The 17,540-nt window shown below is 41.8% G+C and overlaps 1 protein-coding gene and 1 long non-coding RNA gene across 2 annotated transcripts in view; one reads left to right on the top strand and one right to left on the bottom strand.

Annotated features, from left to right (window-relative positions):
• Positions 1–746: 746 nt before the first annotated feature.
• LOC309523476 lies at positions 747–3,594 on the bottom strand. Its single transcript, XR_014215378.1, has 3 exons — positions 3,120–3,594; positions 2,602–2,736; positions 747–960 (listed from the first exon to the last, which is right to left on the bottom strand). It is a non-coding gene; the product is annotated as an uncharacterized lncRNA (long non-coding RNA).
• LOC309523467 (THO complex subunit 2-like) overlaps positions 2,313–17,540 on the top strand; it is a 57,049-nt gene continuing 41,821 nt past the window's right edge. Inside the window, exons 1-4 of the mRNA XM_082207340.1 lie at positions 2,313–2,763; positions 12,804–12,847; positions 13,921–14,012; positions 14,999–15,050. Coding sequence (XP_082063466.1) covers positions 2,378–2,763; positions 12,804–12,847; positions 13,921–14,012; positions 14,999–15,050 — 574 coding nt within the window. The 5' untranslated portion in view covers positions 2,313–2,377. The remainder of the gene's footprint in view (positions 2,764–12,803; positions 12,848–13,920; positions 14,013–14,998; positions 15,051–17,540) is intronic.

Below are 17,540 nucleotides of genomic sequence, written 5' to 3'. Positions count from 1 at the left end.
TGAATGAATGAATGAATGTACATTTTTTTTACTTTCAACATTCATATATTTGCCAAAAAAACCTTCCAACACCATAGCTGTCAACGTTTTCCCCCTTTTAAGGGAAATTCTCTTATTCTGAATAGGATTCCTCGCAAGAAAAGGGAAAAGTTGACAGCTATGCAACACTGCTGTGGCGCAGTGTGAAGAGACACCTCTCCTTTGGAAAGGGGGGGGGGCTGCTCAGAGACCAGGGGTGGCAGCAGCTGCCCAGAGGACTCCCAAGGAGAGAGGAATCTGAGGGAACACTGCAAGGGAGGGTGTTCGAAAAGGGGTGAGAGGATGCCAGCTCTGCAGGCAAGGGGTGACATAGCTGGGCTCCTGAGCCCCATGGGAGTGCTGCAGAGTGAATGTAGTTGGTCAAGGGAGCCTTGGACCCAGAAAGGTTGAAAACCTCTGCCATAATTGACTGAAAAGGCCCTGTAACAACCACCTGCCAGAACACATTTAGCCAGAGAAAATGTGCTTTAAATGTATGATTTGGATTGTTCTCTGCTTCTGGCAAACATCTTCAAAGGCTCATTAATGTTCCAAATGATAAACTGGTTTGTAATCATCAAATGATTACATTCTGGAGTATGTTTGTTTATATTGTTACAAAAGCCAGGTGTCTGCTCCCTCTCTCTGCCAAGCAGTGGCCAGAGCGCATGGGGTCACAAACACCCCAGGGTCTGTGTGGAGAATAGAAGACACTGTGGAGACTCTAGTGTTTTAAGAAATAAGGTTTATTTGTCTATTTACGCTCTCAGTCTGTGTGAACAGGGTTCAAATATTATTGCATGACCCAAAGCATTGCAGGCAGCCGTTCCTTCTCTCTCACCAAGATGGATCTCAGCCTTTCTTCCTCTTTCTTCTTCCCAGAAGCCCCTTCCCCAGAGCAGTTCACTGGCAACCTTCCAAATCTCCAGTCACTGGTCACAACTGGTGCAAGAAGTTCTATTGCTTTATTAAGCTACCCAGGAATTCCTTTGCTTATTCCTTATATTATCCCTTCCTATCACAAATAACCCCAAATCCTAGCATTGATTACAGTATTTTTTTCATCTACAAGACACCCCCATTTAAGACTCCTATTTAAGAAAACGGGGGGAGATGGCCCCCATGTATAAGACGCCTCCAAATTTTGGACATAAATTTTTAGGGGAAAGAACCTAGTCTTATACATGGAAAAATACGGTAATTTTAGTGTTTAAGGGGAGCCCCCCAGTTCTGTAACAGTATTCTTAGATCACATTTTACCTTGGGGTGACATGATGGGTGGGTTACATGCAATCTACATACCCAGAAGTTGAATTAAATTCAGTAGAATTAATATTGTAGCCTTTCCCTGCTGGCATAGAGGGCAAAGCAGAGGCACATCAAAGTTGTTAAATGCTATAAAGAAAAAGGGGCATTCACATGTTACATTCTATGAGTGAGCAGTCTTTCTACCTGTGTACGCAACCATTTAACTTCACAAATCAACTAGTTTACACTCTTTCATGCAAACAATTGCACATCTATAGTCTGTTTGTATCTGGTGTTAAGTGTAAAGCGAACAAGCAAAGTGAGTCAAGTCAAGGTGCAACATGGCTCTGTTGTTATAAGATAAAATTAAGGCTATGTGCCTAAAACACATTTCCTGAGCCTTGGGATAGCCAACATAGGTGGAATCTAGACACATATGAAATTCTTGTGACTACAACTCCCATAATCTTCGGTCATTCACGCTTATGCTTGCCCCATGTTTCCTAAGCACAAGTCTGAGAGGTTTCTTGTTTAACCCATTGTTTCCCTGGGGAAAACCGGCTGTTTACCGCCGGGGGCTTATCCATACAGTACTTACTTCTCCTGTGCTCTGTGTCAGAGCCCTGTGTTGTTGTTTTTTGCTCGAAAGCTTTCCATGTGAAAACCCTCTTTTTAACACTAAATCAGAGCAAATGGAAAGAAAACCGTGGAAAATCTGAATTGACCTTAGCTCCAATTCAGCTTTAAAGAGCAAATCTTCGTGGGAAAGCTTGGGATGATGATGATGATGATGATAATAATAATAATAATAATAATAATAATAATAAAGCTAGGGCATGGAATGTTAAAGCGCAATCCTTTGCCTGGAATGAGTGGGGCAAAGGGTGAGGGGAGATAGACTTTGTGCTTAGCGTGCGGAAACTTGTTGTGGGCCACTTTAACCCCAGAACAGCAGCGCAGGTGTGCAAAACTGAATTAAAAGCGGGGCGGGGCGCCGGCCACGTAAGGCCCCCTCCCCCGCGCAAAGTCCATCACATGACCCGGCGCTCGGGAACTTATTTAAACAGCAGGCCTCGGCCCAAGAGGTCTGCAGTTGTACTGAAGGCAAGGCATGGTCTACTGGCCTGCTGGCCCTCTCCGTCCCTCCCGGCGGAGCCCCGCGCTGCCCCTGCGCCTAGTCCGCGCCATGCCGCCAAGGAAGCCCAGGTTCTCCCGCCCTCAAAAGCATCCACTCCCTCCTCCTCCTCCTCCCCGTCGTCGTCCTCGTCCTCCTCCTCCATCGCCGCCCACTTTCCCGTCATGCTCGTCATGGCCGCCCCCACCGTCCCCTCTGACCTCGGGCCCGCCGTTCTCGCATCCGGGCTTTCGGCACTACACCAGGAAGATGGCGGCGGGAGCGGCGGCCTCAGCGGTGGCATCGACATCGGGGGCATCCACGGCGGCGGCGCTCCCTGCCGAGTGGATCAAGAACTGGGACAAATCGGGCAAGATCGAATTGTGAGTCCGGGGGGGCGTGGGGGTCTGGGGGGAGGCGCAGCGGTGTGGGGGGTGGTAAGGGGGGGGGGAAAGACATGGTGGGAGGGGGAGCTGGCAAGGTGCGCTGGGTGGAAGATCGGCGAGGGTGGGCAATAGAGGGCCCGATCCCGCTCCCCCAAGCCCTCAGATCGGCGGCTCCTGCTGTGGGGGCGAGACCCCCCCCCACTTTCCCGCGCGCGATCCCCCTCCCCCCTCCCCCGATCTCCGCCGCCCCTTCCCAGCGCTAGGCCCTGAGGTGACTCCGGGCTTCCCTCGCTTCTTTGAGCGCCGCGCCCGCCCCCATCTCTTCTTGCGCTAATCCTCCCCCCGGCCCAGACCATTAGATCTCGGTCCTTCTTTCTCTCGCTCTGCTCGGAGATCAGATCGCTTTCAGCTCCTTTCCCTGCCGCGCGATGGAAACGGGACAGGCGCGCTCGCCGGGGTGGGGGGTTTGTCTCTCGGTGGGACCCCCCCCCAACCATCCCACTCCCCTACGATCGCCGCCTTTCCCGTTTCCATCGTGAGGGCAGACGTTCGCCAAAAGCTGTGTAATGTTAGGTATCCTGGGCCCATCCTTCCTTTTCTTTCCTTTCTTTCTCTCCCCCGTTATTATTGTCATTATTGTTACGTTAACCAGCCCTCGCCTTTTGGTAATGTTCCCCACTCCCCACCATAGCTGGACCTTCCTTCCTGCAGTTGCATTGTTGTTCGTTTGTTCAACAATTTATTCTTTCAACCGTCTGAATAGAAAGCTATCTTTAGAGAAGCGTGAAGCTTGGATGCTGTAAGTGTAAGCCTTTCCCCCACCATCTTAGCTTGGTACCTTCCCCAGTGAGGTTTATGGTCTTTCTGGCTCCAGTTTTGTACATCTTAGTGTGGGGTTTCTGCTAATAAAATCGGACCGCTTGCTGGAGGTGTAATGGGGTTGGACAGCAACCCTAATCCCTCTCACTAGAGAGTGGGTTCCATTGAAGTCGGTCAGGCTTGCTTCTGAACAAACGTGCTTAGTAGGGTCATGCTATAAAAGTTGCCTTTTGTAGTTTAGCTGCAGTGGGATTTGAAGACTTTGTGGATCGAGAGCTGTCATTATGCAGAAAGCAGATACAGTGGTACCTCTCCGGAGGTCCGTTCTTAACCTGAATCTGTTCTTAACCTGAAGACCACTTTAGCTAATGGGGCCTCCTGCTGCCACTGCGCCGCCAGAGCACGATTTCTGTTCTTATCCTGAAGCAAAGTTCTTAACCTGAGGTACTATTTCTGGATTAGCGGAGTCTGTAACCTGAAGCGTATGTAAACCGAGGTACCACTGTACTTCAGTTATCAACTTACAAATGCTAACAACTAAACAGAATATAAATTCCTTAAATCAATTGAATTGAATTGAAATCAAGCAGCTATGCAGTATCCCAGACCGCGATTTATAGCCCAGTCCCAAGTATGTTTATTCATATCCAAATCATACTGACATAAATTAAATTTAATTCCAGATTTACTTAGGATTGCAGCCTGTAGCCTGAGCTAGTGTGGTCCAGCCTCTCAGACTTAGTGGGACACAAGAGTATTTCAATGCAGAACATGTGGCCACACACTGAATTTAATTTCCAAATTGTAAATTAAAGTGCTTGCAATATAGTTAATTATATTTAATATACACAATATATTCAAATGGATATATAAATGAATACACAATTAAAGAAAAATAATACATTTATTTAATAAAATTTAATACACAAACAGTTGTCTCTTTCTGTAACAATGAAGATATTGAGTTCCTGTCAGCATAAGCAGGCAGGGTATAAAAACAAAATCATTTTAGAAGGCTTCTAATAAAAAACAGTTCAAAGCTCTTGTGAAGCCAGTAAATAAATGCAGCCTGTGAAGAAGCTTGAAAAGCTTGAAGAATAAATCCCTGAACTTAAATGTAATATTGTGGGAGGGTGGAACTCTTGTTTCCTCTCCCCAACCCTTCCCAAAAAATCCTGGAGTGTAGTTTTAAATTGGCCAAAGGAATGGAGAGGACCAGAAAATACAGTAATTGCTGCATCACTTTTTTGTTTAGTGCAATGAAGGAATCTGGATTTATTTGTATTTTTTTAAGCAGCAAAATGAGAACAGAGCTTCCTCTTTGCAGGGACGTTTACAATTCTAGGATGATTTAGTCCAGTTGAGCATGTAGACATGCATAGGATTGTGCTATTACCAACTTTTTGCTTAAGAAGGAAAGAAAGGAGGTGGGGAGTGGGTGGCCAACTAGCCTGGGAAATAACTGCTCCTTTATTGCGCTATGTGCAGCCAGGATCAAAACCTATCCAGGAGGATACAGGAAGCAGGGAAACTAAAACAGGGAAGCTGAATGCGAAGCTGTTTTCCTATCAATCCTCTTATATAAGTATTTTTCCTCTTGGCACCCCCTTCTTGCACCGCCTCCCCCACTCTACAACACAGCAATAAAACCACACACATATTATGTGATACGCGAAGTGCCCCTTAGAATGCCACAGCTGATTATTTGCCCAGTCTCTGTAATGAGAATCAGTTGTCTGTGATGGGGCTGCAGACAAGCTCAGGTGCAAGCAGAGCAACCCTCACCTGAATGCTATTTAAGCTTTGATCAATGTGCCAATAATTATTAGCATTGTAATGCATTAATAGAGGAGGAGGATTGGGGCAGGGGAGGATCGAGGGAGCCAGCAGTACAACCACAGGTTCTTGTACTCCTGAGCAGTGCCGTCCAACCACCTGGTGTGCCCGCACCTGGGAATGTAGGAGGCAGGACTTTCTGATGACAATGGAGTGCAACACTTAGTTGCTGCTGCTGCTGCTACTGCTGGTGGTCATTAACAGGGAGGGGGTCGTAGGAAGGGCTACCAAAAAAGGCCTCAAAGGCCACATGTTGGACCACCCTAGTGTGAGCAGTACTCTCTTGAAGGTAACTCGCATTCAATACAGGTAATTTACCTTTGAGGGATGAAGACTGTAAGGATCCCACTCTTTGTATATGATTGCTTGGAACAAAGTCTCATTGATCTTGGTGGGACATATTACTAAACACACCAAACAGAGAAAGTCTATCTCTTGGAATATGCATGATGTGGTCCCATCATATTATCAATCCTGCAAGTGTTCTTCATGTGCAGATAGGTTTGCAAATGTGACTTGTAATAGTTCAGTAGGTATTAAGGTCCACATAGTACAAGACTTGTTTTTGGAATGAACAAATTCTAAGTAATCCTTCTGTGTTAATGTACCTAAGTATGACAGTGGCCATCCCAGTTCTGATTTCTTTTGACAGTGTAGTTAGGATATTACTACAAAATAATTTTTAGATCCAGTTAGGTACAGTCGGTCCAATTTATTTGCTGAAACTATTGGGCACCTCAAAACTGCAAACAATCTAGTTGAGATACACTTTCTAACAAAGAAATGAGATCCAGGGGCAAGAGCTGTTTTCATTCGATTGGGAGCCACCCAGAGTGACTGGGGAAACCCAGCCAGATGAGCTGGGTATAAATAAATTCTTCTCCTTCTTCCTGAAATTTCCAGGTCCATAAAATCTTAGCCACAACACCATGATGTGCTGGTTCAATTATCCACACAGTTTTAGACTTCAGTAGCCCACTATGTGGGTTTGATACAAATATATAGCTGTGAGCAAAACTTCTTAATTTTTTTGGGTCACAGAAGATTTCCATTTTCAAAGTGTACCAGCATAGGTTAGACCAGGGGTAGGCAACCTAAGGTCTGTGGGCTGGATGCAGCCAATCGCCTTCTCAATCCGGCCCATGGATGGTCCGGGAATCAGTGTGTTTTTACATGAGTAGAATGTGTCCTTTTATTTAAAATGCATCTCTGGGTTATTTGTGGGGCATAGGAATTCGTTCGGTTTTTTTCCTTCAAAATATCGTCCGTCCCACCACATGGTATGAGGGAAGGTGGACCGGCTCACGGCTGAAAAAGTTTGCTAACCCCTGGGTTAGACTGTGTCCACCTCTTCCCAGAAATACCTGCTGACAGGCATGAATATTAGCTGAAACCCTTGTCTTCATAGAGTTAAAAACCTGTTTAGATGCGTGTTTTGTGCATGATAGAAGTTCCTAACTAATTTTAAATTGGTTTAAAAAAATCTTGTTTTTGTAGTGTCTCTGTTCATAAACATGACTGCTGCTATTCCCCAAAGGTCCCTCATTATCTGCTCTGCTGCTTACTGTATTTTTGTGCCTTTAAATATCTTCTAGAAAAAGAAATCACATTCTAAACTAGTTGTTAGGACCAGCTTAAAGTTCAGTCAATCGTGTGTTAATATTACAACAATTTCTAAAATGTGCACGGGGTCAGAGAAGATAAGAAATTACAGGCTCATTAGCCTAAAGTCTCTCCCAGGTAAATGAGTGAAAAGCATTACATAGGAACCTAGGAAGTTGCCTTATACGAAGTCAGAACATTGATCCATTAGCTCAGTATGATCTGCTCTGACCAGCAGCAGCTCTCCAGAGTTTCAGATAGGGGTTATTTCCAGCACTATCTGGATTGAATCTGGGACCTTCTGTACACAAGGAAAGTACTCCATCACTGAGCTTTGGTTCTTCCCTGAGCTATGAGCTACAATTATCAAACATACAGAATAATAAGGTTGAAGAGGAAGAATAATAGTCTCTGCAAAGAAAAGGCTTTTCTCACCATTTTTAAAGTATTTTCTGAAGGTAGCCCCAAAGTGCAGTGCTACCTTCATTGGTACCCTCCAGATGTTTGAATTTCATCTCTCATTAGTCTAAACAAACATCTGCATGCTGTTCGGGGCTGATGAGAGTTGTAGTACAAAATACCCAGAAGGCATTAGGTTGGGAAAGTCTGGTATAGATACAAGTAATTTGGTGAACATTATATAATTGAATTGCCGAAAAAAGAACAACCATGTAACGAAGCCTGTCTATGTGTCATTTTTAAAAAAGATGATATGGGGAAAATGTGTTGAAGTTTATAAAATAGCCAGTGACCATATTTGAATGTGACTTAAACCATGGTGGTTTATGGCTTACTTGAACTGGGACTTGGTGTGTATTAGCAAGTTTGTTTTGCTGCTCTTGCTGCTTTGATGAAGCAAACCACAATTCCTGGCTTCATGTTATGTTAATCCAAAGATCATGGTTTGTTTAGTTTCCAATAAACCATGATTAGTATGTTAACAACATACTTTGGAAGCAGATCATGTTTTATTTCCCAAGCACAAAAAAAGGACGGAATCAGACTTGCACTGTAAGCCATGGGGCATGCCCATGGTGAGACAGAATTAGTTTTTATAGTACTAAAACTTTTGGTCAACCAATGAAATTGATTGGCAGTAGATTTAGCTCACACAATAGGAAATATTGTTTCATAAAATGCATATTTAACATAACAGATTAGTTAACATTGACAAAAATATAATAACAGAGCAGGTTTATACAAAATTGTGTTTTCTTAATCTAAACTCAGATGCTGATGGTGCTATGGTCTAAACCACTGAGCCTCTTGGGCTTGCTGATCAGAAGGTCGGTGGTTCAAATCCCCGCAATGGAGTGAGCTTCTGTTGCTCTGTCCCAGCTCCTGCCAACCTAGCAGTTCGAAAGCACGCCAAAAAGTGCAAGTAGATAAATAGGTACAGCTCCAGCGGGAAGGTAAACAGTGTTTCTGTGTGCTGCTCTGGTTTCACCAGAAGCGGTTTAGTCATGCTGGCCACATGACTCGGAAAAACTGTCTGCAGACAAACGCCGGCTCCCTTGGCCTGTAAAGCGAGATGAGCGCCTCAACCCCAGAATCATTCACGACTAGACTTAACTGTCCAGAGATCCTTTACCTTTACCTTTTTAATCTAAACTCCAGGAGTGAAAATGGGCAGATAATAGCATTAGGCTGGTTTGGTTGCTTACGTTGTTTTGTGGTGGTATACAAATTCTGAGTTGCCCAGTGGTATTTTATTTGGCATCATCTCCTGGTGTTGGTGATATTGCCAATGAAGATTTGTATGAGGGAGTTGCCTCTAACTTGTTAGTTGGATTTTTCAAGAGTTACTGTTAAAGGATTGCTGCCAGAATTTATTGGGTGAATCCTTTGATTCTGATACCACAAGTATTTCCTCTTTGAATGAAGAGTTGAAAAGATCAAGCGCAGAATTTTCAAAAGGAACAAAGAGCAAAATAAAATCACTCTCATTGCCAGTAATTATTTCATATTTATCAGGCATCGCTCGGAAACTAGATGCTTCTAATCTTAAATGCCTAGACAAATGCCTGCCTGCAGACTGGTAATGTAAATCATATTTACTTTGCTTCAGCAATTGTTTTAAACTAACAGACCTCTTTCCTGCTTTAACTGGAGGTCTGTATCCTTTGTTGCATCCTATGTACACTGGAAACAGTAAAATAAATGAATGACTATTAAATGAACTTTAAGACATTATTTTGTTTACTCTTCATACCTTGTAGTTTTCTTTTGGTTTTTCTGGTGGTGACTTTTGGATTCCTTTTATTTTCCTCACTCTTAATTTCTTTTTATTGAGAATGCCAGACAGTGGTTGTTTACTCCCCAGTCATAAGTACAGTGATTTGAGAATACTGTAAGCCACATTTATGTAAGTAGAATTACCACTTGAGGCTTACGACTGAAATATATTTGTGAGTCAGTTGCTTTTTAACAGTAATAATATTATCAGTTACAGTGCCATTTCCCCCTTAGAACGCTAAATACATGTTTTGTAGCCGTTCTTGCAGTATTGAAAAATCTGCCTTAGTTGAAACTTCACTTCTTCAAGATGTGAGAAAAACTAGGACTGTTGACTCATGAAAATGTTTTCCTTGCTAACATTGCCTTTGGATAAGGCTGCATCTGGCTGTTACACTAAGCCCATAGTTAAGCTCAGAGATCTTCAAGCTCATATTTTCTCTGAAGTGTACAGAAGTAGGAAGTTGGAAGCATTTGTTTCTGTTTTTGCTTAAACATGATTTGTTACTTCATGTGCATTGATAAATTGGTTACTCTTATCTAAAACAAGGTTTTAGGTCATGTTAATATTTATCTTGGTTTATCAGCTCAAACAGAATGATAACAGTTAAGCAGAAGCCAAAACTTCCAAACCATTCCCCCTACGCGGAAGGTGAGGGGAGTGCATGACCTAAGCTCATTTATGTCACTACTATGTCATGACCTAAATGCTGAAGGTTTTTATGAATTGCATAACTAAGAGCTATTACATTACATATACACTTAATTAATAGACATAAATGAATGCTGTTTAAAAATTATACTTTCATATACATTCCGCTCGTAACAGCCGAAATAACAGATTTTTAAATACATATTGAAAGAGAGAGAACGAAAAAGAGAGGGAACATATTACCATATTTAAGAATGTAAAGAAGAAAATACATTATTGAAGTGAGATGTGAGAGACCATGATTTACAGATCCCATTTGCTGTTTCTTTTCTTTGTAATTGCATGTACTCATTTACTGTTTAGATGGTTAGCACTGAAAAAGAAATTACAGGCTATTTAAAAAACAAAAACTGGTCAAGGTCCATTGGTCTTCCTATTGATAGAATCAGTTACATTTGTAATTGAAGGTTCATATTCTAGAATGTTTTGAACCATTCTTTTTGCTAAGTTACCGGTCAGTTGGTGAAACAGCTGGATGGCAGCTGTGTAGATGTGGCTGCATGATTGTTATGTGAAATTGTTATGGAAGATTTACCATCAATCAGTTTTAGTATTTCTCTGTAGAATTAAACTGTAGTGTTTATCACAGCAGTAGATATGAGTGTAAACAGATACTGATTTTATTTTTCACTCAGTTTGCTGCTTGAGCAAAATCAGTGTACTTTTCTGACTCATAAAAATTTGATTGCTGTGTTTTGAGCTACTTCTTGAAGGCATATTTGTTGTGATTTTCTTGTTAGACCTTTGTGCCCAGTGACAACCTACCTGTGGTCAAAGTAATGTAGAAAGTACTGGATGCTTCATAAACAGGCATTTATTCAAGAGGCTGGAGAATAATATCTTTTTAAAAAACAAAACCCTGTGAACATAGAGAAACCTTTATCTTTGTCCTATAAGCATTATTGTTCACTAAATATATATACCACCATCCTAAGATCACAGGATGGTTACAACATAAAAACACAAAATATAATAATAAATACCCCTGACACATTTAAAAGGCCATAGATTCTTTAGCAGTCAAAGTCCTAGTTGAAGAGGAATGTTTTCACCTGGCAACCAACTGTGCAATGAAGACACCAGGCAAACATTCCTGGGAAGAGCATTCCACAAACGGGGACAAAAAAAAGGCCTGTTGCTACCCTCTGAAGTGCTCGGGGGAGTGGGGACACAAATAAGGGCTCAGATGATTATAGGGTCTGGGTCAGTTCATATGGGGAGAGGGTGGTACTTGTAGTTATTGCAGTCCTGAGCCATTTAAGACTTTATAAGTCAATTCCAGCACTTTGAATTGGGCCTGGTGTAGTCAAACCAGGATTGGTGTTATATGGCCACCACATTCTGTACCAGCTTAAGTTTCTGAACTGAAGCAGAGCATACAAGTTAGGCTTTCACTTTCCAGGTAGGGGCACAGCTGAGTCAGCAACCAAGGTTGATGGAATGCACTCCATGCCACTGAGGCTACCTGAGCCTCAAGTGACAGGGAAAAGATCCAGAAATACCCTAAGCTACATAACTGCTCCTTCAGAGGCAGTTTACCCCCATCAAGAGCAGGCCACCTCCTATCCATCTGGTCTAGGGGACCACCCCCTAACTGTGCTGGATTGAGTTTCAGCTTGCTGGCTCTTATCCAGTCCATTACTGAGGCAAGACAGGGGTCCTGCATATCCACTGTCACACCTGCAAATGTAAAGGAGAAGCATAGCTGTGTGACCATGTAGTCCCAAACCTGGGATGACCCTACTGACTAGTTTCATGTAGATGTTAAACAGCATAGAATATAAAATTGAACCTTAAGGCCCACCACCCCTGCCTTGAAGGCTCCATGATCCTGAACAACACTCCCCAAGCATCCAATCCAAGTAGGACTCGAACCACCACAATTCACACTCCCTGACCCTCAAGTCTGCACTGATGCTGCCCTGAGTACCTAAGTGGGCATATCTGGGTGAAACCAACTCCACTTTTCTCACCCACCTAGGTCTCCGTAATACAGACCTGATCAGTCTCATTGTCCACAATCACATCATGGTTGAGGGAGATTTTATTTAGAGTCTACCTGGCATTCAACAGTAGCAGCTTCAGACTTAAGGACTGGCTGATAGGGCAAGCACAGTTCCCCAGGTTGTGGGGTGTGAGTGCTGGCACATAGCACAACCACTAACTGCCTGTGCTGTGTCTGCCCCACCACACACACCAGGCTTCCCCTGTGATTGGGGCTCCTCCTACTCTCCCCAGCTCCTCTGCTCCCACACACATCTTTTCTTCCCTCCAAAAGCAAAACATATTAAGAAACAGTAAAAACAATTAGGATGATGTTAAGCAGGTAGTCCTTGCCCTTGCTCTCCCCATGAAATTGCTCTCCCCAAGGGGATGACTCCCATTTGGTTTCAGCTCCTTCTGGGATGCCAATTCCCGCATCAGCCCTGGACTTTATATAGTCCCCACTCCCCTGGTAGGTTGAGCCCAGGGGGGCTGTCAATAAGTCAGCAGTGGGAGAAGCAGGGCAACTTCTATCTCTGCCAGCCAGCCAAAAGTGGGGAAAGGCTGGCTTCCTCAAGAGGAAGAATTCAAGCAGGTGTGGAGGAGGGCCAGGTTGAAAACTCCCCTCCACCAATGATTGGAGTTGCTGCCTCGGTGGGTGGGTTATAGGACAAAGGTATTACTGTATTTGTTTATCCGTTATCCTGTCTTTAGCATCAATTTTCAGTATAATGTATTACTGAGTTACAAAATTTTGAATATTGTACCACACAATCAAAAATAATAAATTTTCAGTAGGCGAACTTTCTGGGAACTAAGATGCTTAAAAAATCCATTTCATTTGTTTTAGCTTGCAGCTTTGCCGTCATCTGTCTGAAAATGTAACTTTCAGAGGTAAGTAAATACATTTAAGGCTTTTTTATTAAAATAATGAAATTAATCTTACGCATTATCTAGGATAGCTATTTATAGAGGTCAGGATCTAGAAACTTTCAAAACCAGTTGTGTGCCTTCAAACTAGTTTTAAACATGATTTTTGTATAGCAGCCATTCCACACCACATAGCTAACTACTTTTCAAATGAACATCTTAAAAACATTTTAACATATGCATGGGAAAGTTTATTCAAATAAGAAAGTATATACAGTCCAAATAGTTGTATGCCAGCCCTTGGACTGTCTGAGATAGTGATCACTCATCCCAGACTACTGTTAAAAGGACAAACTTTATCATGAATAAAAGAGGGGATGCTGGGGCAATACTTTGTCCCTATACTTTACTCAGGAGGTACTCAGTAGTGCTGTGGGTTCTATCCTGGCGAAGAGACTTTATATTCAAATAAACCTGAGGTATGCCTACTTAATTTGCTTCTGCCTATGGTAGAAGGAAGTAGGATACAGCTAATAAGTGTAAGGAGCTTCCTTCACTCCTTCAGAAGTGTCTTGTGGATGAAGTAACGGTGCAAAAGGTTCAAAATGAGTTAAACCTATCCATTAGTACTGTGAGCAGATCACAGTTCTTTGCACTTTTTGGTTTAAGCGATGTTTTCTTTTTGCAATCGTAACTGTGATAAACTTGAAAAGAGATCATTGAGTGTGTAATAGATAAAATTTGTTGATTTTTGGATCAGAGCTCTTGCATAGTCACTTGGGACATTCCCTTTTGCAAGCCTTCTTGAAACTAATAGGAACTGTGCAACAGCACTCTGCTCTGATACCTATATATTAGACTTTTTTCAGCTTTTATAAAAAAACCTGTTTTGAAATCATTTTTGGCGAAAAACAGGTTTTGGCAAAAAAGAATTGGATTGAAGTCTATCTTGGTAATGTTCAGCCATAATTAGAACATAATTGGAAATAACAAAATGAATTCTGTGAAATTATTGTATAGGACTGCTATAAAATACCCTCATCAGAGTTTAAAATTACATGATTCAGTGCAACTCCCCCCCCCCCAATGTCTTGCAGGTATCCAGCAGGCTTTATATGAGCTTGCATACCATGTTGTCAAGGGAAACCTAAAGCACGATCAAGCTTCCAGTGTTTTTAATGATGTAATAGTAAGTATATTTTTGTGGTACCTTTTACCAAAACTTCTTGCTTAGCCTTCTTAGTTCAACACTGTTTTAAATTTCCAAATGAAACTGAACAAGTTGGAGAATGGTTTTCTGCCACAATTCTTTTCCTTGTGCCAGAATGTTCTAAGTAGGAGGTTTGAATGTCAGGCTGTCTACTAATAACAAAATCTGTTTCTGATTCATTTTGATATAATTATACTATTTACCGTATACACTCGAGTATAAGTATATTTTTATGCTGAAAAAGCCCTCCTCGGCTTATACTCGAGTGAGGCGGGCGGCGGAGGGCTGAGCGGACCGAAAGGAGCCCTTTCTTGCCGCTGGTCCCGCCACTACCCACCTCTCGCAAGGGCAGGCACAGAAGCTGCAGTTGGGATAGCGCAGTGCCGATGGTAGGCAGGGGGAGGGGAGGGGCTGGGGGAGATTGGTGAAGAGAGAGAGGCCCCCTCTGCCGCATGTGCACGGTCCGGTCCACCACAAGCACTAGGAAATGGTGAACCAGCCCCCTCCAAAAAAAGTTTGCTGACCCCGGTCTAAAACAACTAAGGGCACAGTTGAGCCAAGCTAATTCAGCCCATGTTTAAGTGCTGTTGATGTCTACGGGATGAACACTTGTTCATACTTAACTTCTCCACTGAAATCAGTGGGATTTCAGAAAATATAATTTAACCTGTTTCATGCCCTACATTTGAGTTTGAGGGTGAAGGGGATTTCACTTTGTGCTTTAAATGGTGTTTCTTGGGACTGCTGTAGTCACTGTTCTTAAATAGCCTGTGTTTTATAATAGCTTATAGCTGATGACCTCTGGATTATACTGCAGAGGCAGTTTGCCATTGCTCTTTGGATAAAAACCAAAAACATGTGAGACTTAACAGTTGTATCTGTTTTCCTTAGCTGTTGGGGAGACACTGTGATGTATACAGTTAAAACATATTTAGTGTACTCATCAAACTCTTTTCTTTTAATAGGAATTTCGTGATGACATGCCTTCCATTCTAGCAGATGTATTTTGCATTTTAGGTAAGTTCACCCCTCCTTTACCTTCAGAAGCACTGTCACATTTAGTATGTACCACCCAGGTCACCATGAAGGGATGAGGTTAACTTCTCTTGAAATAATCACTTCTTCTAATAGCAAGCTCAGGTGCTTAGTGCTGATGACTGTGTAGCCAAAACAGGGTCATTCAGATACAAGAGGGACTGTCATTATGCTTGGAGAAACCTCAAGGTTTGCGGGAGTATAGTAAGTGGGGTGGGGTGGGGCGGGGAGAACTCACCCACACAAGTCCAATGAGGACCGAGTATGATCAGTGATTATGGAACGCTGCATGTCTATTGATGAGTGAGAGGGCAGTAGGGCAAAGAAGCAGAATCAAAGTGTCCTAAAAGAGAACAGGTCTGGCTGGAAATTTGAACAGGACAACTTTACATTGCAGTGTTTGTGGCAAGTTTTTTTGTTGTTCAGACTATTTTAAACCATTTTCTTAAAACACACTAATTTGGTTTAGCAGATAATTGAAAAGAAATTTGCTACCCAAGCATTATGCTTAGACAAGTATTTTGCACAGAAAAGCAGTCCAAAAATCACATATGTTAGCTTACATTGTTGCTTGTACAGTGGTACCTCTGGTTACAAACTTACTTCGTTCCGGAGGTCCGTTCTTAAGCTGAAACCGTTCTTAACCCAAGGCGTGCTTTTTCTAATGGGGCCTCCCGCTGTGCGCGTACCTCCGGCGTGTGATTTCTGTTCACATCCTGGGGCAAAGTTTGCAACCAAGAGCAGCTACTTCTGGGTTAGCGAAGTTCGTAACCTAAGTATTTGTAACCAGAAGCATTTGTAACCAGAGGTACCACTGAACATGTTAAGCAAGTTTCTGCAGCAACATCTGAGTACTGTATATGCTTATGGTAATAGAATAGATTGCCTATCCAAAAGCATAAATTCTTAGCTACTATAAAATTTGAGGAGAATGATCCACTGACCTAACAATTGTTGAGGTTTAATGTGACTATCTTGGACCATTCTCTCTTAGTAATTTCTAAAGCTTGGTTATTATTCAGCAATGAACACATTGTATTCTATATCTGAGTAATCATGCTTTAAATAAACGAAATTAGTTATATGCTAAGTTTGGTGCCATTATTATTTACAGTTTTGATGCCTTAAGGGTTTTCAAATCAAGTTCATGGGAAATAGTTTCCTATTCCTGTTTTCAAATTTAATCTAATTAATGTATTAACTGTTGCTTACGAAAAATGGTTCCAATTAAAAATATGAAAAAGGAGAAAAAACTTTAAAAAATTATTAAAAGGAAGACATGTGTATGAAAAATAAAATAGTCCTAGACTTTTGCAACCTTGGCAGTTTCTGTTTTAACTGCTGATAGATTCTCTTTATAGGCAGAGATGTTTGCTAGTTGTGTTAAAACATTGCAGGAGAGAGAAAATATGATACAAATCTAGATGTACGCGGGTTGTAAATCATGTCTGAAATTATTTCTGTCTTATCAAGGCCTGAGCTAAACAATGCTTAGATTTGTGACTTGGTCACAATTGTGTGATTAGATCTGTTAATAGACAAGAGTGTTAGTATCATTAGACTGCAGTTGGCAAACCAGTTCACACTTACATAGGACAGCCTTATTGTTTTTTTCTTTATATATTTTTTATTGAAAATTTCAAATAAAGAAAAGTCACCAAACATATACAATCCCTTCACCAAACAGGTAACAAACAAAGAAAGACATACATAAACAAAAACATAAATTTAACATAAAAAACATCATGACTATTCACATTTTCCCATACCTACTGGACTTCCTCACATCTCCCTTCCCTGCATTCTCAATATTAAAGTTATAAACAGCAATTTATTACCTTGTTTCAGTTCTTAATTTGTACTTCTCAAATATTATGTCTCAAACTTCAAATAATTTTTGTCCAATATTTATCGGTATAATGCAAACATAATATTACTTCAAATTCCTTCTTTTTCTTAAACATCACTTAGTCTCAAATATCTTTCTGCTAAGTTGCTGGTACCATGTTCTTTTCAATCATGCAGTTCCTTAACATTCATACAGCTTGTACTGTTTTTGTAGATAGTCTTTAAATTTTTTCCAGTCCTCTTCCATTGTCTCTTCTCCCAAATCTCGGATTCTGCCAGTCATTTCAGCCAACTCCATGTAGTCTATCAGTTGCGTCTGCCATTCTTTCAGTGTGGGCAAATCTTGTGTCTTCCAATATTTTGCGATAAGTATTCTTGCTGCTGTTGTTGCATACATAAAAAAGGTTCTATCCTTCTTTAACACCTTCTGGCCGACGATACCCAAGAGGAAGGCTTCTGGTTTCTTAGGAAAGGTATACTTAAATACCGTTTTTAACTCATTATAAATCATTTCCCAGAAGGCCTTCACTTTTGGACAGGTCCACCAGAGGTGAAAGAATGTCCCTTCAGTCTCCTTACATTTCCAACATTTATTATCATGCAAATGGTATATTTTTGCTAGCT

This window comes from Podarcis vaucheri (genome assembly GCF_965113315.1).
Source record: "Podarcis vaucheri genome assembly, chromosome: Z".
Classification (NCBI taxonomy): domain Eukaryota; kingdom Metazoa; phylum Chordata; class Lepidosauria; order Squamata; family Lacertidae; genus Podarcis; species Podarcis vaucheri.
This window is presented reverse-complemented; position numbering and strand designations above follow the sequence as displayed.